The sequence below is a fragment of the Bufo gargarizans genome, chromosome 5 (genome assembly GCF_014858855.1).
Source record: "Bufo gargarizans isolate SCDJY-AF-19 chromosome 5, ASM1485885v1, whole genome shotgun sequence".
Classification (NCBI taxonomy): domain Eukaryota; kingdom Metazoa; phylum Chordata; class Amphibia; order Anura; family Bufonidae; genus Bufo; species Bufo gargarizans.
Genome location: NC_058084.1, coordinates 193,209,059 through 193,233,487, shown reverse-complemented (window position 1 = coordinate 193,233,487; position 24,429 = coordinate 193,209,059). Strand labels below are relative to the sequence as shown.

The 24,429-nt window shown below is 44.0% G+C and overlaps 1 protein-coding gene across 1 annotated transcript in view; it reads right to left on the bottom strand.

Annotated features, from left to right (window-relative positions):
• The window catches only part of BFSP2 (beaded filament structural protein 2), a 143,628-nt gene that overhangs the window by 38,193 nt on the left and 81,006 nt on the right, over window positions 1-24,429 (bottom strand). Inside the window, exons 5-6 of the mRNA XM_044295310.1 lie at window positions 16,322-16,450; window positions 3,970-4,190 (exon numbers count right to left, since the gene is read on the bottom strand). Coding sequence (XP_044151245.1) covers window positions 3,970-4,190; window positions 16,322-16,450 — 350 coding nt within the window. The remainder of the gene's footprint in view (window positions 1-3,969; window positions 4,191-16,321; window positions 16,451-24,429) is intronic.

Below are 24,429 nucleotides of genomic sequence, written 5' to 3'. Positions count from 1 at the left end.
AGGAAAGCAGGGAGATGCCCAGCCCAAGAGCGGAAAGAGACAACCCTGCCCACCAGGAACTGACCAGTGCAATTACAGAGAGTGAAGACTCCTCCTCTTATAGAAGCTTGCTCCTGCCAGCGAGAGGAAGACAAAATGGCGATACCTCTGTGGCCCAACTAGGGCGAAATGGTGTGGGGCGACAAGCCCAAGGTGCAGGCTGCCCTGCAAGAAGTACGCCTTTCCCAGGTGTAGCGGGACCCGGAGAGAAGGTCCAACGTGTCCGCCATTTCGGCTGGTGCTGTGGAGGCAGCTGCAGTGTCCACTCCACTGCGCAGGAAGGAGGATGGCCCCGTCAGAGGTTACAGCACACGCCCAGACCATGTGGGACTACAAGACCAGCATCAAGGACTGGGTAATCCATGTCCTGGACCACCCATGGCCGGGAGATCCGAAGCTGGAGCGGCGCAGAGGAGCTGTTCTGCACGGTCGCCCATTGCATTTACTTCTCTATGTACACCACTGCTTGCATATATGTTTATATTCTCCACTTCCTTGCAAGAGCTATGCCGACTACATTTGGCCATGTTACTACACCCAGAAACTATTTCTTACTTAGTTTCTAAATCATATAACTGACAGTCCACAGGCTCTTCCCTCATCATCTCCAGAGTGCAATAAACAGCAAGCATATCAAAACACATCTGTAGCTATTAATATAATGTACAATACAGTCTGCTGGGGCTGATACATAGCCTGCTGTATGCTATAGTGCCTACTGAACTGCATATCTAATCCCATCTTGCATGATATTGTCTGGTGTAGTATGTATCTAAGCTTGTTATGCCATGAGATGCATCTGCTGTTTTGTCTTTTTTCTTATTTCTTTGACCTGCTCACTGAGATGGCCGCACATGCTCAATTTCATCCTTCAACTGCCTCCAGAGCTGTGATAGGGAGAGCATGGACACGCCCCCTGAGCTGTGATAGGGAGAGAGCTCCAGAAGAAAAGACACGCCCTCTTATCTGCAACAGAATAGACACTCCCCTTGAGCTGTCAGCTTGATATAAATCTGGCAGAGCAATGAATAGGGAGATCTCTGGATCCATGTGAGGTACAAGGCTGCTTTTAGCTTTGTTACAAAGAGGTTGTCATGCGCTATATGATGTCTGATTTAAATGTTTTACATTAATCATGGAATAATCCTTTTAAGCCACGTTTATGCCACTGACACTATACAATGCAAAAGGTTTAATTCATAGTGAAAGAAAAAATCTGTGACAAATCTGCTGCAGAATTGACATGCAGTGGATAAGAAATATGCAGCATGCCATCACTTTCGTACAGATTTCTTTCTGCTACATGTATTATAAAACCACATCCATGTGAATTGTACCATAATGCAGATTTTCAGCGTAGAATACTCTCTGAAAATCCTGAATTTGCCCTATGTTTCTTAACTTTCTCTAGTGCTAGTAGAAGAAATACAGAAATTGTATCATTCAAAGGATTGTCTCATCTGGCTGTTACTAAAGCAAATAAGACACAGTCCCATCCACCAGCCGGCCAGGAAACAGCAGGGCGCTCTGGTGCTGATTGTTTCAGTAGCTCCCATTGCAGTACATGAGAGCTACGGAAACAGCATAGCAAATCAAGCTATGCTGTTTCCGAATGAAAGAAAAACCATAGCTTGCTGTGCTACACTATTTCTGTAGCTCTTATACACCGCAATGGGAGCTACTGAAGCAGCCTGCGCCGGCACGCTCAGCTGTTTCCTAGCCGACTGGTGGTCAGGACTGTGTCTTATCTTGCCTTAGTAACGGCAATATGAGACAAACCCTTTAACTTTGTATCTACAGTCCTGATCAAAAGTTTAAGACCACTTGAAAAATGGCAAAAAATCACATTTTACATCGTTGGATCTTAACAAGGTTCTAAGTAGAGCTTCAACATGCAACAAGAAGAAATGAGAGTGAGACAAAACATTTTTTGAGTATTCAATTAATTGAAAATAACGATTAAACTGAAACAGGCTGTTTTTCAGCTGATCCAAATTTTAGGACCACATGCCTTTAAAAGGCCAAATCTGTGCAAAGATGTGGATTCATTGTCATTTTCTGTCAGGTAGTCACACGTTGTGATGGCAAAGGCAAAAAAAACTCCCTTTTTGAACGTGGTCGGGTTGTTGAACTGCATAAGCAGGGTCTCTCACAGCGCGCCATCGCTGCTGAGGTGGGATGCAGTAAGACAGTCATTTGGAATTTCTTAAATGATCCTGAGGGTTATGGAAGAAAAAAGTCAAGTGGAAGACCCAAAAACATTTCATCAGCACTGAGCTGGAGGATCCAATTGGCTGTCCGTCAAGACACGACGATCCTCGACCCAAATTAAGGCCCTTACTGGTGCTGACTGCAGCCCCATAACCATCAGACGGCATCTGAGACTGAAGGGCTTCAAAAACAAAAAACGTCTTCAAAGACCTCGTCCCCTTGAATGCCACAGAATTGCTTGTTTGGACTTTGCAAGAGAGCACCAAACATGGGACATTCAAAGGTGGAAGAAAGTTTTATTCTCTAATGAGAAAAAATTTAACCTTGATGGTCCTGATGGTTTCCAACGTTACTGGCATGACAAGCAGATCCCACCTGAGATGTTTTCTACGCGCCACAGTGGAGGGGGCGCCATAATGGTCTGGGGTGCTTTTTCCTTCAGTGGAACAATGGACTTTCAGGAAGTGCAGGGGCGTCAAATGGCCGCTGGCTATGTCCAGATGTTGCAGAGAGCATTCCTCATGACAGAGAGCCCTCGTCTGTGTGGTAACGACTGGGTTTTTCAACAGGACAACACTACAGTACACAATGCCCACAGGACAAGGGACTTCTTCCAGGAGAATAACATCACTCTTTTGGCCCATCCTGCGTGTTCCCCTGATCTAAATCCAATTGAGAACCTTTGGGGATGGATGGCAAGGGAAGTTTACAAAAATGGACAACAGTTCCAGACAGTAGATGGCCTTCGTCCGGCCGTCTTCACAACTTGGGGAAATGTTCCCACCCACCTCATGGAAACGCTTGCATCAAGCATGCCGAAACGAATTTTGATAAACAATAACGGCGGAGCTATTCATTACTGAGTTCATGTTTGGAAGTTGGATTTTCTGTTTGGGGGGGGGGGGGGGTTAGGTTTTTTTGGGAGGTGTGTATCGAAACTTTTGATCAGCTAAAAAAACAGTTTCAGTTTATTCGTTATTTTCATTAAATTGAATGCTCAAAAAATGTTTTGTCTCACTCCCATTTCTTCTCGTTGCATGTTGAAGCTCTACTTAGAACTTTGTTAAGATCCAACAATGTAAAATATGATTTTTTGCCATTTTTCAAGTGGTCTTAAACTTTTGATCAGGACTGTATGTATGTAATTTGGAGGCCTATTTATTTTAAAATACTAGACACTTGACATTTAGGGAGGACATTCACTTTAACTATAACATCAAATGTTGGCCTTGAAGGTTGGTGTGTTTTGTCCACTATATAACACTCTATTAGGGTAAATTGATTTTTAAAATCTACATTAAGCATTTTTTCGTTGAAAATTGAGATTTTGCATTTACTGTTTCTTTATCTTACTGTATGTACTACTGCCACCATTATAGTCTTAGGGGTCATGCTTACTGTGCACACTGTGACGCCCAACTTTGATCCGCAAAAAACAAACCTTGAAAAACTCCTAGCTTCTATGTGCGTTCCATTTTTTTCACTCCCATCAATAGAAAATCTATTCTCATTGGAAAAGTTGACAAGAATAGGACCTGCAGTGAGTTTTGCTGATCGTGAAAAAATGCTTGCGTGCATAACTCCATTGACTTGTATAGCTCAGTGTGCCATTTGTTTTAAAAACAGGTAGCAAACTGAAGAACAATACAGCTGTGCACATGAGGCTGAAGGCATATAATAGCAGAGTATTGCAGAATTGTTTCCTTTTCTAACACCTACCTGTTTTCCTCTCCATCCAGGATACAGTGATATGCTGCTATTTCCTTCTCTAGCTGCAATTTATGGGACATCAAATGTTCCCGATCTCGCTGGTGCTGCTCAGTTTCACTTTTAATTTCCTCCAGTTCTGCTTCCAACTTAGTGATCACAGATCCCAAATTCTGAAGCTCAATGTCATGCCAGTGTTTAGCATCATGCAAAGAATTCTCCAGACCTCTTTTCTGCAAATACAAAATCTTAATCTTAAACATACTGTACAATAAATGTGAATCTACATTGAAAATTAACCATGACATTTTCAAGATCTTTAATCTGATCCCTCCTTTGGGACCCGCTTCTATGAATCAGAATAAAAATCTCTTTCAATAAATGCACTGAACAAAGATTTATACTCCCACTGAATTCTATAGCAAGTCTGTTTTCATTAAATACCAAAGCTCTAGTTGTGGCAGGAAGCTGCCAGAACTCTATGGCTGTATGAAAATTAGGATCCCTGTATCAGAAAAAGATGAGTTTAAGTCCCTATACCACATATCTAACTTGACAGCACATCAGTTAGGACCAAAAATACACTACTATAGGTACATTTTAGGATATCAGTATTACAAATCCAAGATTGAACACTTTTGTATGTACTAGCAGAAGGACCTGGCTTCGTATGGGAATATTTAATCTATTTCATGTAATGTTTCTGTGTCGATAAAAGATATCTACATTCCCCCCACCCCTTAACACTGACCCCCCCCCCCCCACAGTGCTCCGCCACTTTAAAATGGGACCTCCACAGCAGCCCATCCCCTTAACTTTGACCTTCACAGCAGGCCGCCCCTTTAACCGTGAGTTTCACAGCACCCCACTCCTTTGACAGTGACCTCCTCAGGGGCCCGCTGCCTTAACAGTGACCTCACAGTACCCTGCTGCCTTAACAGTGACCTCCACAGCAGTTGCCCCTTTTATAGTGGCCCCTGTCCCCTTGAGAGTGACCTCCACAGTGTCCACCCGATTAACAGTGATCTTCACAGCGGCCTGCCCCCTTAACAGTAACATCCACAGTGAACACCTCTTTAACAATGACCTCCACAGTGCCCGCCCCTTTAACAGTGACCTTCACAGCGCCGTGGCCGTTTAATGCTAGGGCTACACAATGACATGTGTCGCTTGACATTTTGTCTCAACAATTTTTATAATGATAGGCTATGGTGTTGCACTGTGACGTGACATGCTGCGACATGTGTGATACTGTCTGCTGAGCAGTGTATCTAATCCTATCCTGTGTGATGCTATCTTCTGAGCTGTGTATCTAATCCTATCCTGTATGATACTGTCTGCTGAGCTGTATATCTAATCCTATCCTGTGTGATACTGTCTATTGAGCTGTATATCTAATCCTATCCTGTGTAATACTGTTTGCTGAGCTGTGTATCTAATCCTATCCTCTGTGATACTGTCTGCTGAGCTGTGTATCTAAATCTGTCCTGTGTGATACTGTCTGCTGATTTGTGTATCTAATCTTATATTGTGTGATACTGTCTGCTGAGCTATGTATCTAATCTTATCCTGTGTGATACTGTGTGCTGAGCTGTGTATCTAATCCCATTGTCTGTAATACTGTCTGCTGTGTATCTAAGACTATTGTGTGATACGGTCTGCCGAGCTGTGTATCTAATCATATCCTGTGTGATACTGTCTGCTTAGCTGTGTATCTAATCATATCCTGTGTGATACTGTCTGCTGAGCTGTGTATCTAATCTTATATTGTGTAATACTGTCTGCTGTGTATCTAAGTCTATTGTGTCATACTGTCTGCTGAGATGTGTAGCAGTCGCAGTATGTCACATGTCGCAGTGCAACCATAGACTATCATTATAAAAAAAGTTGTGCGACACATGTCGTCGTGTAGCCCTAACCTAAAGCTGACCTACAGCAGTGAAGAAAAATGGCTGGGTTGTTATGGAAATGTGGAGTAAAACTGTGTGTATGTGGAGACTGAGGGCCTGCAAGCTTCTATTGGCTAATAAGGGACATGTGACTGTTGGGATATGAAGAGAAAGACTTGCAGGCTTGTATTGGCAAATACAGGTCATTTTGGGGGAATATCTCAGGAAAGGTACGTCCTAGAGAGCTGAGACCCCCACAATATTTATTTTCTGTTAGCAAGGGATGTGTATACCAAGTTTAGTTGAAATCGATGGTTATGTTTTTGAGTGATCGCGGAACATACATATATACGTCCTTTTTTTTATATATATAGATTATATGAAAGTGTATAGAATTTAAAGTAAAAATTTAAATTTAATTTTACATAATCATATATTGATTATATATTTCTGCAACTAAATAAACATAGAGCACTGAACCTATTTTGAATTTTTTTTTTCTCATAGCGCTCTCTAATTTAACCACTTCCCGTCACACTAACGCCGATCGGCGCCAGGACGGAGGCACTCTCAGGTCTCAATGACGCCTATTGGCGTCATCTCATGAGACCCGAGATTTTGCGTGAACACGCGGCACGCAGCTCTGAAGTTAAACTACAGCCTGCCAGCACTGATCATTCGCTGGCAGGCTGTAGATGTTTAAAAAATCGCATCAGAAAGGTATATTAGACGCTGTTTTCTTAACAGCGTCTGATATACCTGCTACCTGGTCCTCTGGTGGTCCCTTTTGCTTGGATCCACCACCAGAGGACACAGGCAGCTCTGTAATTAGCACCAAGCACCACACTACACTACACACACACCCCTTGTGTAGGGGGTGGGAGACTAGGGGCCCACCCTGCTCAGGGGCCCACCGGGGGATTCCCCTGTATCCCTGTGATCCAGTCCGAGTCTGCCTGTCATCCCCCTGTCATTGATCACCCCCCTGTAAGGCTCCATTCAGACGTCTGTATGTTTTTTGCGGATCCACAAAACACGGACACCGGCAATGTGCTTTCCGCATTTTCCGGATCCGCACATTGCCAGAACTATATAGAAAATGCCTTTTGCAATTGCGGACAAGAATAAGACATGTTCTATATTTTTGCGGAACGGAAGTGCGGACCCGGAAGTGTGGATCCATAATTCCGGATCCGAGCGGGACAAAGTCTGTCTCCATAGAAATGAATGGGTCCTCAATTCCGTTCCGCAAAATGCGGAACAGAATTGCGGACGTGTGAATGGGGTCTAAGGGTCCCTTATCACCGCCAGTTATTTAGCTACTTGTTAGGTAGTTAGCGCCCAGCCCACCGCACCGCAGTCACTGATTAGTCGCTGATTAGCGTCATCGCTGTCGCTAATCAGCACTAGTACTATATAGTATCTGTAAGTGGTCAAGACTGATCGCAATCGGATCTATATCAGTACATTAGGGTCACCTTAGGCTCTACAAAAAACGCAGTGTTCGCCCGATCAGGCCTGATCTTGTGCGCACACTTGTGTTCAGTCCGCCCCACCGCCGTGACAGAATTTTTTTTTCTGATCACTGCAAAAACACAGTAAAATCGCTGTAGCGCTATAAAGATCACTTTTGAACTTTTTGGATCTTTATTAGCGATCGCAGCTTTACTTAGCAAGCACTACTATGTCCTTTCCCCTCTTTTATTTTTTTGCACATTTTTTTGCAGAGATTTTTTCATCCACATTGATCGATGCGAATGAAGAAATCTGTGCCGTTCGTTTTTCCTTTTCAGCCCAGAGGCTGAACGAAAAAAAAAAAATCTCATTACCTATATGCTCAATATAAGGAGAATAGCGGAAACGCCTAATGCTGGCCATATATGTAATGATTGCGGAGGCCCTCAAATGCCAGGGCAGTACAAACACCCCACAAATGACCCCATTTTGGAAAGAAGACACCCCAAGGTATTTGCTGAGCGGCATATTGAGTCCATGAAAGATTGAACTTTTTGTCAGAAGTTAGCGGAAAGGGAGACTTTGTGAGAAAAAAATAAAAAATAAATCAATTTCCGCTAACTTGTGCCAAAAAAAAAAAATCTTCTATGAACTCGCCATGCCCCTCACGGAATACCTTGGGGTGTCTTCTTTCCAAAATGGGGTCACATGTGGGGTATTTATACTGCCCTGGCATTTTAGGGGCCCTAAAGCGTGAGAAGAAGTCTGGAATCCAAATGTCTAAAAATGCCCTCCTAAAAGGCACTCATTGGAATTTGGGCCCCTTTACGCACCTAGGCTGCCGTACTCAGGAGAAGTAGGGCAATGTGTTTTGGGGTGTCTTTTCACACATACCCATCCTGTGTGTGAGAAATATCTCTGTAAATGACAACTTTTTCAATTTTTTTATACAAAGTTGTCATTTTACAGAGATATTTCTCACACACAGTATGGGTATATGTAAAAATACACCCCAAAACACATTGTACTACTTCTCCTGAGTACAGCAATATCACATGTGTGACACTTTTTTTCAGCCAAGGTGCATAAAGGGGCCCAAATTCCAATGAGTACCTTTAGGATTTCACAGGACATTTTTAGACATTTGGATTCCAAACTACTTCTCACGTTTTAGGGCCCCTAAAATGCCAGGGCAGTATAAATACCCCACAAGTGCTCCCATTTTAGAAAGAAGACACCCCAAGGTATTCCGTGAGGGGTATGGTGAGTTCATGTAAAATTTTATTTTTTGTCACAAGTTAGTGGAATATGAGAGTTTGTAGGAAAAAAATAATAATAAGAAAGAGTAGGTTAGTTGGATGCACAGGGTGGCTGATACACCAAAAAGGGTGCTCTCAAACTTACAGCGTCACCCCACTGTTAAAAAGCAAAAGTATATATAGGAATGATTGGGCACACCTAAGATACTTGGAGACCAATTTATTAAGGTTGTTAAAATGGTTAAGTGATAGAAGACAGTAATAAAAATAGTAGGAATAAAAGCAGCAGTGCGGATTTTGCAGTGCTATTAATGTATAAAGTTGTCGCGTAATAAAATGGAGATTGGATGCGTATGTCACATACGCATCCAATCTCCATTTTATTACGCGACAACTTTATACATTAATAGCACTGCAAAATCCGCACTGCTGCTTTTATTCCTACTATTTTTATTACTGTCTTCTATCACTTAACCATTTTAACAACCTTAATAAATTGGTCTCCAAGTATCTTAGGTGTGCCCAATCATTCCTATATAAAAAATAATAATAATCAATTTCCGCTATCTTGTGGCCCAAAAAAAAATCTTCTATGAACTCGCCATGCCCCTCATGGAATACATTGGGGTGTCTTCTTTCCAAAATGGGGTCACTTGTGAGGTATTTATACTGCTCTGGCATTTTAGGGGCCCTAAAGCGTGAGAAGTAGTTTGGAATCCAAATGCGTAAAAATGCCCTGTGAAATCCTAAAGGTACTCATTGGAATTTGGGCCCCTTTGCGCATCTTGGCTGCAAAAAAGTGTGGTTTCACCGTACTCAGGAAAAGTAGGGCAATGTGTTTTGGGGTGTATTTTTACATATACCCATGCTGGGCGAGAGAATTATCAAATTTGTATAAAAAAAATTGAAAAAGTTGTCATTTACAGAGATATTTCTCACACACAGTATGGATATATGTAAAAATACACCCCAAAACACTGCCCTACTTATTTTGAGTATGGCGATACCACATGTGTGACACTTTTTTGCAGCCTAGGTGCGCAAAGGGGCCCAAATTTCAATGAGTACCTTTTAGGAGGGCATTTTTAGACATTTGGATTCCAAACTTCTTCTCACGCTTTAGGGCCCCTGAAATGCCAGGACAGTATAAATACCCCACAAGTGACCCCATTTTGGAAAGAAGACACCCCACGGTATTCCATGAGGGCATGGCGAGTTCATAGAAAAAAAAATGTGGGCACAAGTTTGCGGAAATTTTTTATTTTATTTTTTTCTTACAAAGTCTCATATTCCACTAATTTTTGACAAAAAATAAAATCTTACATGAACTCACCATACCCCTCACGGAATACCTTGGGGTGTCTTCTTTCCAAAATAGGGTCACTTGTGAGGTATTTATACTGCCCAGGCATTTTAGGGGCCCTAAAGCGTGAGAAGTAGTTTGGAATCCAAATGCGTAAAAATGCCCTGTGAAATCCTAAAGGTACTCATTGGAATTTGGGCCCCTTTGTGCACCTAGGCTGCAAAAAAGTGTCACACATGTGGTATCACTATCACCGTACTCAGAAGAAGTAGGGCAATGTGTTTTTGGGGTGTATTTTTACATACCCATACTGTGTGTGAGAAATATCTCTGTAAATGACAACTTAAAAAAAATATATTATACAAAGTTGTCAATTTACAGAGATATTTCTCTAACAGAGATATGTAAAAACACACCCCAAAACAGATTGCCCTACTTCTTCTGAGTACGGCGATACCACATGTGTAACACTTTTTTGCAGCCTAGGTGCGTAAAGGGTCGAAAGTCCAACGAGTACCTTTAGGCTTTACAGGGTTGCTCACAACAGTAAACCCCACAAATGACCCCATTTCGGAAAGTAGACACCCCAAGGTATTCACTGAGGGGCATAGTGAGTCCGTGGGAGAGATTATTATTTTTTTGCCAAATTTGCCAAGTTAGCAGAAATGGAAACTTTATTATTTAATTTTTTTCCTCAGAAAGTGTCATTTTCCGCTAACTTGTGAAAAAAAATTCAATCATACATGAACTCACCATGCCCCTCTGCGAATACTTTGGGGTGTCTTCTTTCTAAAATAGGGTCATTTGGGGGGTATTTATACTATCCTGGCATTCTAGCACCTCAAGAAACATGACAGGTGCTCAGAAAGTCAGAGCTCCTTCGAAATATACATTTTTGTACCATAGTTTGTAAACGCTATAACTTTTGCGCAAACCAATAAATATACACTTATTGGATTTTTTTTTTATCAAAGACATGTAGCACAATAAATTCTGACACAAACTTGTATAGAAATGTAATTATATTTGTACAATTTTACCAGAAAAAGTTAAAGATACACTTTTTTGAGAAAATTGTGGTCTATTTTGATTAATATCAGAAAAACGAAAAATCTCATCAGCAATCAAATACAACCCAAAAGAAAGCTGTATTTGTGAGAAGAAAAGGAGGTAAAATTCATTTGGGTGCTAAGTTGCATGACCGAGCAATAAAAGTTAAAGTTGTGAAGTGCCGATTTGTAAAAAAGGGCCTGGTCACTAGGGGGGTATAAACCTGTGGTCCTTAAGTGGTTAACCTGTGCACATGTTGACACCAGATCCTCATGGATCAATGGGTTTCTGTAAGTACTATATGGTCACTTCAACAGTACCAGGATATGCTTGCCACTCCAGTTTCACACTTTCAGGATTTCTTATCCAAATCAAGCCACCTTGTTTCTGAATACTACTGCTGCATCTCTCTGATAGAGGCTTGTCTTTTCACAGAAGAATCTCTGCCATCTATGCCTAGCCTAGAGAGTCAAATCCCTCCAGATGCTTGGACCTATATGGAACTATAAGATGAAGAACCATGGAAAAAAGAACAGACTGGGTGGAAACCACATGCCAGGAACAACCCCGCTTTACTAACAAAACCAATATCTTGTAAACAGCATTTAAAAATCACATGTTGCACCTGACTGGTTTTTCTTTCCCATTTTGTCAAGGGTTTACCATCCTTGATCCTACTTTCCCATAAAATACTCACCATGACCATGCCTCTCCCCGAGGTGACCATTTTAATTTCACAATTAATACAAATAGGTAAAGCTATATTACAGGTAGAGATCAGTACATATGAATGAAATAAATAAAATGAAGTTCTATATTCATTCCATTCAGGAGCATTGGCCTACATTTACTAATGTGAGTGCACATAGATTTTGGTGTAATTGCCCCAAGCCCAGGAGGAGTGGAGCAGAGGATGGGAGTGGTAGTGGCTCTGGCAATGACAGTTGTTACCACAAATCACGGTGGCTATTCTCACACCAAAGCTCCCGAGGGCCGGTGTCACGACCTTGTGTTAAGGTCGTGGCTTCATCTTGTTGCCTGTGGCAACGTTTGATGGTTGCTGCACGTGTGGCTTATGTATGTTTGCCTCAAATGCGGTTGCCGTTGGCAACAAGTGTCTCGGCTGGTTGTTTTGGCCAAGGCACAGTTGTCACGCATGTGGTTGCCTGTTCAACATGTTGTTTACATGTGCATGTCTTTCCTCTTAATGGTGTTTTCCCTGCTTTGGTTTGCACAGGGTTAAACTTGTTGGAGTGTGTTGGGTGTGGCTTCAGGTTTCCTTATATTCTGATATATTGGAGCCTGAGGTCAGTTTTGCTTGTTGTTAGCTTGGTGTGAAGCTCTGCTCCTGGGCTGTTTGTGTACCTTCTGTGTGAGCCACCCTTAGTTGTCATTGTTGTTATCTATGTCAGTGGTCCTCAAACCCAGTCCTCAGGGCCCACCTGCCGGTCATGTTTTCAGGATTTCCTTAGTATTGGGCAGCTGATATAATTAGTATCCATCCATCAGGATTTACCACAGGTATTCATTCTGTGGGATACTCCTAAATCCTGACCGGCAAGTGGGCCCTGAGGACTGGAGTTGGGGAACCCTGATCTATGTCCTTGCTTACCCCTTAGTGTCTGTTTCCTGTACCCTTCCTCTCTGGTTTTGTTGTGTCAAGTGTGGTGTGCCATGTCAGATATTTGTGGATTTGTGACCAGCATGGCTGCTTGATGTGTTCCTGTTTTTGGTGTGTGTATGTTGCTCTGGAAGGGACTTGCTTTCCTGGAGGGGTTTAAGCAAAAGCAAAACTGTGTGCTTCTCAGCCTGGAGCCTCTTTGCAGGTTGTAGCCGCAGGAGGTCTGGGTTGTCGTTTGGGTCGTCATTCCATCTCGGCTGCGGCAGGTAAGTGTTGATAGCATTTGTTGTGTTTCTGTGCTATTTACCTGCCGTACTGTTTCTTTTAAAGTCTTGTACCCTGCCAGCTAATGGGCCTCTGGAGACGTCTGTCATCCGTGTCGTGGATGAACAGGTGTTCTCTGCCCTGTCACCAGTTGTAGGGCAATGCAGGGATTCCTAGACTTCTAGGCATGTGGGTATGTCCCCTTACCTTTGAAGGGGGCTCATACAGCTAGAAGACTAGGGCCTATTGAGGGAAGTTTTTCTCTGCATTGCAGCCCAGTAGCCTGGGACATTGCGCGATGGGGGTTTCCCCTACACCCATGCGTGACAGCCGGGCAGTGACAGGAAGGCACACCCTTTCTTCCCTTGGGACACTTCATGATGTTTGTGCTTCTGCCTGATGGCAGTTGGGGTGCCCAGGGTGTTAAGCGTTTTGTAAGGGTACATGGCAGAAGTTATAGGTGCTGTGACCGAAAAATGGTGCTTGAGTCAGTAACCAGGCCATTTGTAGACAATAAATAAGTCTTTCTTTACTAAAGTTCAGAATGGGAGTTGCAGTACATACAACTGTATTAAAGCACAGCTCCAAACAAATCACAATGCATATCTTCCCTGACAGCAATTTATGGACAACAGCAATATTGAGGGTTGTGGTAGTCCTTCTCTCTGTCTTTCCAAAGTCTCGCTTTCTCTGCAGAATCTAAGACAATAAGGTTCTTGCCTGTAATTACAAGGCTGAGGGGTACAGGATTCAGATATGGCTAGCCAAAACTGTGTCAAAATGTGGAAGGGTCTATTTACAATGTTCCCTTATAATAATGCTGATCGCAGTCATTAAATCCTTTAGAAAAATAAAAAAGTTATGACTCCAGGAATATGGGGAAGAAAACTAGTAACGAAAAAAACTCAATTATCCAAAGGGTTGATCAAACAACCTAACAACAAACCCTTTGCACTTATCCTTCTGTGGGATACTGCCTGAAAAAGTGGTACAATTTTCACATCTAGGTTTAGAGAAAATTTGGGAGTCTACATTGAAAAGAGCTTTGTCTTAACTAAAGAGGTATTGTTTTGTGGGAAAGGGGCATTGCCTCAGAAGTACCATTTTGATTCATAACTGCACCACAATTCTGGCGTAAAATTATGTCTTAAAGTTAGCCAACAAAAAGTTGCTATACTGGTAGACGAAAGTGTCTTTTTATGTACATTTATCATCCTACATGAGCCACTGTGATACATTTGAACAGCCTGTCTTAATTTTATGCCATCTATAGGTTTATTAAATCTACCTCAGTGTGTCCAGCAAATATATAAACTCTGTTACTTTTTAAGATAGCGCATTTATCAAAGTCTTCACTTCCATTTTTTTTTGTTTGCGAATCAATGTAATTTTCAAAAACCCTTGGAATGTCTATTATGTTCTTTATAAAAAAAACACAGATACGCTATGAGTCATCAGTCCTTTTTGATATTATACATATGTTTGTTAAGACTTGTTTTCAACCTGTGTCTTATGTGGGGATTTGCAATTTAGAAAATAACCACAGAGGGAGATGAGAAATGTTCTATCTAAGAAAGAAACAGAGCTTATATACTTGGTGGACCCATTGGGACAGATTTACTGTGACTGGCATTTCACACACCAGCCTTACTAAAAAGACTCTACCAAATGTGTTAGAAGGAGCAGGCCTCTTAAAAAAGTCTGCACATCTTTTGGCAATGCATGCACCAGAAATGTAAATTTACAACAACTACAATATGTATAGATTGGAACTATAATTTATGCCAGCTGGCCCCGCATCCTCTTGATAAGCCGCATTCTTTCCATGCTACTTTTGAAATAGTCGCAAATCATGGTGGAAATGTGGCATATGTCATAATTTGCAACTCTTTTTATGCCACAAAAGTGACTTACATACTTTAATAAATGTTTCCAAATGGAATTAATAAACAACTTGCTTTTTAGCATACTTTGTAATATAAATTTAAAAGTGTATTCCCATTTGGGACATTGATGGCATATTACTTGAATATCCCATTAATATCAGATAGGTGTAGGTTCCACCTCTGGGACTCACTCCTATCTTCAGAATGGGGCCCCTGAAGTGAAGGGAAAGCTGCTGCACATGTGCTGCCACCCTCTGTTCACTGCTACAGCAGTGACTGTGCTTGGATTGCTTACTGTTCATTCATCACTATGGGACTTCTGGAAATAGCTTAGCTTTTTCAGAAGTCCCATAGAAGTTAATGGAGAGGACAACGCGCAAGCACAGCATATTGTCCTTCACTTCAGTGGCATGTTCTGGAGAGGTAGGACCTGCACTTATCCTAGCGATATGCCATCAATGTCCAGGATTTGAATACCTCTTTAACTATTTGTATTAAGAATGAAGTAAGAAGAACAGCCAAGGTGAGTGTTTCATCGAAAAGTAGGATCGTGGATGATAAACCCTTGACAAAACCAGTTGGGTACCATCTGTGATTTTTTTTAATTTACAGTACATTGATTTTATAAGTCTAATGAATTAACAGGATTTTTCCTAGAATAAGGGACTGCACCCAGTCAGTTCCTTTCTTCTGTGGTTCTTCTAATTAGTTGTGGGTGGTCCAAGCACCTAAAGAGTTTGCTCAGGATTGAGTGAATCTTTTCAAAACTTTGTCAAGAATATGGGCTTCATCCTACTGTAAAATGGATGTCCTCCACAGAGGTCTTTCCGAAGTTTCTGCAAATATTGCAAGACTTACTTCATCTCGCCTCGTCAGTTTGTTTCTTCACACAAATTACCATATCAAAATACTAAGCTAAACTCGGCTGCTTGCCTTATTAACAAAGCTGAGTTCAGCTTCGTATTTTGATACAGTAATTTATGCGACTAAACAAACTGACATGTGATAGAGGTGAGACGAAGTAAGTCTTGTGATATTTGCAGAAACTTCGTAAAGACCTCCACGGGGGACATACATTTTACAGTAGGATAGAGTCCATATTCTTAACATAATTTTTAAAAGAATTGGGTTTGAAAACAGAAATCCAAACCCCAATCCCTCAACCCTACTTCTTGAAGTTTGGCCACAGATGGCATCTAGAGCTATGTATATGAGGAGGATGAGCATCTGTCAGAAGGATGCAAAAGAGAGCTTGAGAAACATTGTGGACTGATTTGGAAAGGAGTGGCGAGCATATCTTATTACTCTTGGAAGTGATAATAGGTGTTTTTGACATTAACACATTCCATCAGAGGATGCTCTACACGCTCTGTTTTAATGTGGTTGTAGATTTAATTTGTATGACCTTATCATACAACATCTTATATCTATGCAATATTTTCATTGAGGTGGGTACATGTCATTTCTGTAAAAATAATTCCACCACTTCATACCAGTCAACCCACTTTTACATTCTAGAAAGCATGCACGGTGAAATTCAAGAGATAAAAGTACGCCTAGCCGTTCACTAAGTAGACTGGTTTCTACACTCAGAAACAATGCAGAAATATTTTTATATTAGTGACCAATGAACATACCAGTGTTCGTAAGGATTCAGTCTCAGCCTGCAGGCTCTGGATTTTGCAAGCTGTATCATGAAATTCTTCTCTCAAACTCTCCACAACTTCCTCTTCTTGGCTTTGTAATGCTGGCAGAGCCGCTGATTGCTGTTTACAGTAAATAGGGAGAAAAACCAAGTCGTTTTTAGCATATGTGATCAGACTGGAATATCTGACCTGAATACTGTAATGATTGTGTGCACCCAATCTGTCTAAAATGTTGCACAAATTGACTCAGTTTTGGTACAATTCAGCACGTTTAGTGTTTCTTCACTTTTTATTACTTGCTTGAAAGGGGTGGGGCTTAGCAGGAAAGGTGCATAAAATTCAGTCTCAAACTAAGCCAACCAATAGTTGGTATAGAGTTCGATAAAAGTGGTGCATGCACCATATGTATCATCCAGCTAAAGCCACTGTGGTAAATCTGGTGGAGGTCTAGACAGCCTGTCCAGTTTACACCATTTATAGGAATAGTAAATCTAGGCTGCTAAAATTAAATTTGAATAATCTGAAAGAACATGTTTTTATTAATTTTAATTACAATGGCAACGATAATCATCTGATTGTGTTGACTTATTTCCCTGCGGTGAGTTAAAGGTTGAGTTAAAAAGGTTGTTCGGTAGGATTATATTTTTTTATATATAGGGCAGAGTGGGTAAAAAAATAAAATACCCGCCACTGGCTTTCTGATGCCTACCAAGTCCCCTCTGTTCTCTACATCTGGGTCCACTCTCCATATGCAAGAAATACCTGGAGAGTCCTGCATAACCAATCACTGGCACAGGCAGGTCATGGTTAGTGGTTAGTGATTGGCTGGGCAGTTATCTCCAGGCATTTCCTGCATGTCGAGTTAGGACATTCATTTTCAGAAATTAAATGTAATTTTTTTCTTATTTTTAAAATGTTCTTCTGGGGGGGGGCAATATTGGAGACATGGGGTGGAAACACTGTATGTTCCATCTGTGCATCTCCACAGGTATCCAGAAAATAAGGGGCTTGCTGACACCTTAAAATAAGCCATCAGCTTTCTATTGTCTAGTCTATAAACATATAAGTGACTATGCTACTGAATTTCATGGTGCACATGTACTGTTCCTGCACAAGGGCTTTCTGTTTTTGAATACTTGCACACAGCCCCGAAGACACACACTTCCTTTATACATTGTCTGTATCGACAGTACAGCAGGGTTTCTTTGCTTTATGGAAGCTACAATCAATGGGAATTGCATTGCTATTCTGCCTTATTTAGTGCCTCTAGCAGTACAAAAATCTGGAAATTAAGGCTACTTTCACACTAGCGTTCATAGGTCCGTTCGTGAGCTCCGTTTGAAGGAGCTCACGAGCGGACCCGAACGCCTCCGTCCAGCCCTGATGCAGTCTGAATTGATGCGGATCCGCTCAGACTGCATCAGTCTGGCGGCGTTCAGCCTCCGCTCCGCTCGCCTCCGCACGGACAGGCGGACAGCTGAACGCTGCTTGCAGTGTTCAGCTGTCCGCCTGGCCATGCGGAGGCGAGCGGATCCGTTCAGACTTACAATGTAAGTCAATGGGAACGGATCCGCTTGAAGATGTCACCATATGGCTCAATCTTCAAGCGGATCCGTCCCCCATTGACTTTACATTGAAAGTCTGAACGGATCCGCTCAGGCTACTTTCACACTTAGAAATTTTTCTAAGTTATTAATGCAGACGGATCCGTACTGAACGGAGCCTCCGTCTGCATTAATATGATCGGATCCGTTCAGAACGGATCCGATCGAACGCTAGTGTGAAAGTAGCCTAATCCTCCGCATTCTTCTGATTCTATCCCAGTCTACACAGCAAAATTGACATATGAGCTGCAGAATATGGGAAGCCTATTGAAGTGGTCTAGAGACCACTGTGAAAATTTTATAAAAAAAGAATGTTTTTATATTGATAGCAACATCTCACACTCAGTTTTGTAAGTAATGCAGGGATTAAAGGGACAGTCTTTGACATGCTACCCTGGAATCTGTTTTCAGCACTGATGGTAATGTGAATGGTCATAGCTGATCCAACAGTGGCTCTGCATAATAAGGCTACAGAGGAGTTTAATGATTCAGGGTGGAAAGAGCCTTCAATATTTTAATCTGGTCACATTGCAACAACATTTCATGGCAAGATATTTTGTAATTTGCATTATTTTAACATGTTTAAGGGATATTCCATCTTCACAAAATCAGATTGGTTTTGTCTGACATTTGGCACCCCATTCATTCTGCTGTTTGAAGGGGCTTAAATACTTTTGTGAGTGCTGCTAAATTTCCAATGCTTACCCACCCACACACTGTCTACATAGTAGTGGCGGTGCAGGGTATTTACAGCTTCATCCTCTCCACTTGAATGGGTCGAACCTCCACTGACCTGATATTGATGAGGGTAGGCCATTAGTATTGTGAAGCTGGAATACCCCTTTAAGTTAATCCTGATATTTTAAAATAATATAATTATAAAATATCTTAAATGCAAAGAGCAGGTCAGCAGCCATGCTCCCTCCCTGAACATTCCAGAGGTTTTAAAATGAAAGAAAAACTCACAGGGCACCGGCTTCGCACTCCTTCCCTTCGGTGCCACCGGCGCCCTGCGATAATTTAAAATGCTTCCAAACATACCTTCCGCTTCAAGGTGATTCGTTCCTTAGAATGGTTTTTCTATTAAACAATTGTGCAATTTAAAAGGGTTGTCCATCCCCGAAATTACATTTAATTTGGGCTTGGAAAGTGTTTACAATAAAGAAAAAAGGTATTCACCTTGTCACTACAGCTCAGTTCAAGCACTGAGGCACTCGTCTTCACTCTTTCTGGTCTCCTGTCGAATTGAAATGTGATGTCCCGTCCATGGACATGTGCAGCGCTGCAGCCATTCAGTGGCTTCAGTGCTGACAGGTCCCCAAGTGGCATGTGACAGGGACAATAGCGATACAAAAGCCTTGGTACTGGAATAGAGCAGGATTGACTAGGTTAGTGTCTTTATTTCTTTTTTTAAACACTGCCCTAATTCAATGATTTTGGGATCGGACAACCCCATTCAGCATGACATTATTTTAGAAAAAATGCATAAACCTTCCCTATAGGAATACTCACACATTGCAAATTGTCCTTACCGCAGGCAGCAGAACTTATTGACAGGTTAATATTGATGGTGACTAAACAGTAACATGTCTGAAACTATTCACAGACACTCATCCCAACTCCCTCCTGACTGGCTTATACACATTTACATTCAGTTCAGCCAAGCATGTATGTGTTATAAATGGGGAGAGAAGAGAAAGGAGCTGCCAGGCACTTCTATAGGCGGCTTATCTCCTGGAAAACTAAAAGAATTGGGCTACAATATTTACTTCACCTGATCCTTCTCTCCCCTTGATGATATCAGGAGGAGAGGAGTAAATACAGTATATTCAGCTGATTCTTCTCCCCTCCTTGACATCATCTGTTGGTGGAGAGGCGGGAGCTCACCATACACATTAGATTGTTATCCGAACTTGCTGTTCCTTGTGAGTTAATCTGACACTATGGGGACAATCAGAGTAATAGACATATTTATTATTAAGAAAGTTATTGTATTCTGAATTGAGAATGCACACATTAAATGCCATTGGATTTAGATAATACATTTTATATTGTCACATCACAAGAATAATTAGCTTCATGTGATTGCTAAATTCATTTTCAAGACCCAAGAGATTAAGGGCCAGATTTATCATTAGCTCAGGTCAGAATAATGGAGGGAAAAAGTCCCCAAAAAAGTCCCAAACGCTAAAACTGTGCACAAATTTGTGACTTTTTTCTGCTCTGCACTATGCTCGCCAGTTTTCTGAAAGTGGGCGTGTTTTCTTATGTAAATGAATCTCTAGACAGATTTACTATTGGGACTATTTAAAAAGTCGCAAAAAAGTCGCAATTTCACTCCAGTGAGGACCATGCTTATCTTATGAGACTTTTTAATACAACATGCGACTTTTTCATAAAAACGTGCAACTTTTTCGTAAAGATCTACCACTTTTGTAAAGCTGCTTACTGACAGATAAACTGCTACCGTCAAACCACATTTATTACAGTCTTAAAGGGCTGATCATAAATCTGACTTGGCTAAAACTGACTTTAGCCATATGTTAAAGTGGAGTGAGCTGTCAGAGTCATGATAAATCTGGCCCTAAGTGTTTGACAGTATTTCTTGGAACACCACCCACATTATGGAGAGCACCCGACAGGATTAAGGAGGGTGATGAGGGACTGATGGTGATCCCAACCCCTTCCTAGGTGTAATAACAGGCCCTCCCCCTTCCCTCTGGCTGGTCTGGCCATGGTCGGGTTAAAAGGAACAGGAGCATGGGAATGAAGGGGTTAATCGGATGGTGGTGGGGGTTAGGAGCAGGAAGGGGAGGTGGCGATGGCAGAGGATATATACGCCCCCCCCCTGCTCCTGCCTCTTCCTCTGTTCGGAGAAGGCAAAGCTGGTGGGTCGGCTGGCTGTCTGTCTGTCTCCCAAGAGTATGGCTGCGAGTGACGCTAACCTCAGGGATGCGCTTATGGCAAGGTTTGGCGAGGAAGGGGAGGGCTGGCTGCGTTCCTTTTTATGCAGCTTGAGCGCTCCCGCTTCCTTGGTTCCTCCTGCGCCGGTGTCGTTTGCTGCACTGGGGACTCCGCAAGTGGCTGCTCTGCCCCCTCCTCCCCCTCCTCCCCCCTGTACTGTGCCGGCTGAGCGGCGCTCCGGGAGAACTCACCGGCCTCTGGTGCGGCTGGGGCACTCGCCTCTTCACTCCCCGGGCGCTGCTCCGGCTCCTGGGTCTGTGCGCAGGCGCACTGCCTCTGTGCGGCGCTCGGCCGCGAGTTCGCGCCGTCGGGACTTGGCTCCGCCCCTTCCGGACTTGGCCCCGCCCCTTACGGTTCCGCCTCTTCGGCCGCCTCAGCCACTGGGTAGTTCAGCGTGGCAGGCGGCGGGAGCGCTTATATGGGGTCCAGCAATAGTGTTGAGTCTGGTGGCGAACAGTCATTAACCCCTTTGGCAACGGAGCCAGCGATGCCTCCCCCCTCAGCCCCTCCTGTCCTGCCGTTGCAGGGGGGCCTGGCGCCTGTTCAGGGGGGTTTAGGGAATAGCCCCCCTCCCCCTACTTCCTTGCAGGTGTCCCCTGCTGTGGGCGCTTCTGTCACCGGTGGACCTCAGTTGGCCCCTCTTTCCCAGCCCCCCCAGCCACTTGCGGTTCCACCTCCTCTGCTGCGTTCACGCAGGCGCAGGGAGTCATCATTGTCCCCCTCCTCGTCAGTGGACGGCAGGAGCAGGGGCCGGCGGGACCGCCGTAGGCGGCGCTCGCGGCGCGGTTCCCGTTCCTCTAGATACAGTAGGCGGTCCAGATCCTCTCGGTGGCGCTCCCCGTCGTCTTCGGATGGGTCCTCGGGCGCATCAGGGGAGTCTGTTCGAACACCGCGTTCCAGACGGGGCAGACCGGTTCCCGTTAAAGGTTCCAGGGCCTCTAGCCTGGCTACTTTGGCGGCTCCCAGGGATGTTGTGCCTGTACCTGCAATGGCGGTGCCGTTGCCTTCGCCGGCTGGTGAGTACCAATATGCTGGGGGCGGGGGGATCCAGTGCTGGGCTGGAGGTGTTGCTGAAATCCTTATTGGACAGGTTGCCACCCTTGTTGCCTTCTGCGGCTCCGGTGGCGGGGGCGTCCGATTCTGGGCCGGAGCCGAGGGAGGTTTCGTCGCCTCCCGACAGGGCTCCTCCGGTATTGGCAGGTGTTCATAAGGATTCCTTTTTCTGCGGGGTTAGCCCATTGGGGTCTCATTTAGAGGAGGCGGTGAAGGAAAAAATTTGGTCTAATCAATATGTGGACGTTTGGTCCTTGATTTCGGTGGATCAACACACTGTGGATAAAGAGAAGCGTTTCCTTGATAAGCCGTATGATAGGAGAATGAAGGTGTCTAGGACTATGAACAATTGGTTGCAAGCATTCGCGGTGCTGGGTTGTGTTATGGGCCAGCGGCACCCCGAGCGTTGTGCGGAACTGTTCATATACTTGGACACGATTTATAGTGCGTATAAAGCTCATGGGGGCAATGCATGGTGGAGGTACGATGAGGAATTTAGGAGGCGGTTGGCGCTTCAGCCGGAATTGGGGTGGGGGGTGAAGGCTATGGATGTGTGGCTTCGCCTGATGGTATCACAACGTCCTCCTTCCTTTCCAGGGGCGGCCACTGGTTCAGGTGCCCCATCAGCTTCTGGACCGGTGGCCGTTCGACGACCAGGCGCGTGCTGGTTGTTCAATGAAGGTTTCTGCAAATATGCCGGTTTGTGCAAATACAAGCACGAATGCTCGGCCTGTGGAGGTCCTCACGCGGCAGGTAGGTGTACTAGGTCCCAGGTTAGGCCCGGAAAGAGCCCTGCTTCCTTTGAACCGAAGGACGCCGGTCAGCGTAGCAGAGATGGCGCCGTGGTTAGACAGGTATCCTAATAGGGAGGCTGCTTTAACTTTGCGTGATGGTTTTTCAGAAGGTTTTTTCATTCCGTTTGTGCTCAATAGGTCCCCGGTTTACTCTGACAATCTTAAGTCGGTCAGGGAGAACCCGGAAGTATTGGAAGCTAAGTTGCAGATTGAGTTATCAGCTGGGAGGATGGCCGGTCCTTTTGCATCACCTCCTTTTTCTAATTTGAGGGTTTCGCCATAGGGCGTGGTTCCTAAGAAGGAAGCTGGGAAGTTCCGTCTCATTCATCATTTGTCTCATCCCCGGGGTTCGTCTGTGAATGATGCTATCCTTCATGAGGAGGCTTCGGTTACTTATGTCTCGTTTGATAGGGCAGTAGCGCTAGTGAGGACGGCGGGACAGGGTGCCCTTATGGCGAAATCGGATATAGAATCGGCTTTTAGACTCCTGCCCATTCATCCGGATTGTTTTCATTTGTTGGGTGGGTGTTTCCAGGGCCTTTTCTATTACGACATGTGCTTGCCTATGGGGTGCTCCATTTCGTGCCATTATTTCGAAATGTTCAGCTCATTTTTGGAATGGGTTGTGCGTGTTGAGGCGGGATTGTCGTCAGTGATTCACTATCTTGACGATTTTCTCTTTGTGGGTCCGCAGGGTAGTGATAGCTTCCGCTTCCTGCTGTCCACTTTTTTGAAGCTAATGGCACGTTTTGGGGTCCCTATCTTGGCGGAAAAGACGGAGGGTCCGGTGACTTGTCTTTCTTTCTTAGGAATTGAGATTGATTCGGTTGCTATGGTTTTTCGTCTCCCTTCAGACAAATTGAGTACCCTCATGGGTTTGATTGACGGTTTTTTGGTGGTACGGAAGGTTTCCTTGCGTCAACTCCAGTCCCTCTTGGGTTTGCTTTGCTTTGCGTGTCGGGTCATGCCTATGGGTCGAGTTTTTTCGCGCCGCCTATCTTTGGCTACGCGCGGAGGTCGGTCCCCTCGGCATCGCGTTCGACTTACGAAATCGCTGAAGGCTGACTTGAGGGTTTTGAGTTCTTTCTTGGGTTCCTATAATGGGCACACTTGCTTTATTGATGAGATGGTTTCGAATGCTGAGCTGGAGTTATGGTCTGATGCGGCGGGCTCCTGTGGCTTTGGCACGATACTGGGAACGGAGTGGTGTGCGTCTTCCTGGCCTGAGGATTGGCGTGCTTTGGGGCTTGTTAGGAATCTTACCCTCTTGGAGCTGTTCCCTATAGTGGTAGCGGTGGAGATCTGGGGGGGGGGGGGCGCGGTTGGCTAACCGGCATGTTTGTTTTTGGTCGGATAATCTGGGAACTGTTCAATGTATTAATTGTTTGTCTTCTTCGTCTCTCCCGGTGTTGGCGTTGCTACGGCATTTGGTCCTCCGTTGCTTGGAGCGCAACATCTACTTTAGGGCTCGGCACGTTCCTGGGGTCGACAACCGTATTGCTGATGCTCTGTCTCGCTTTAATTGGCAGGTGTTTCGGGAGCTTCTTCCGGAGGCGGAGTCGGATGGACGGGAGTGCCCACAGTTCCTGTGGCGGCTGGTGGACAGCAGTTGATGTCACTTGTGAGTGCGTCGGTGTCACCGGCGACGTGGCAGGCACATGGTGCTGTTCGTCCGGTGGTTTGG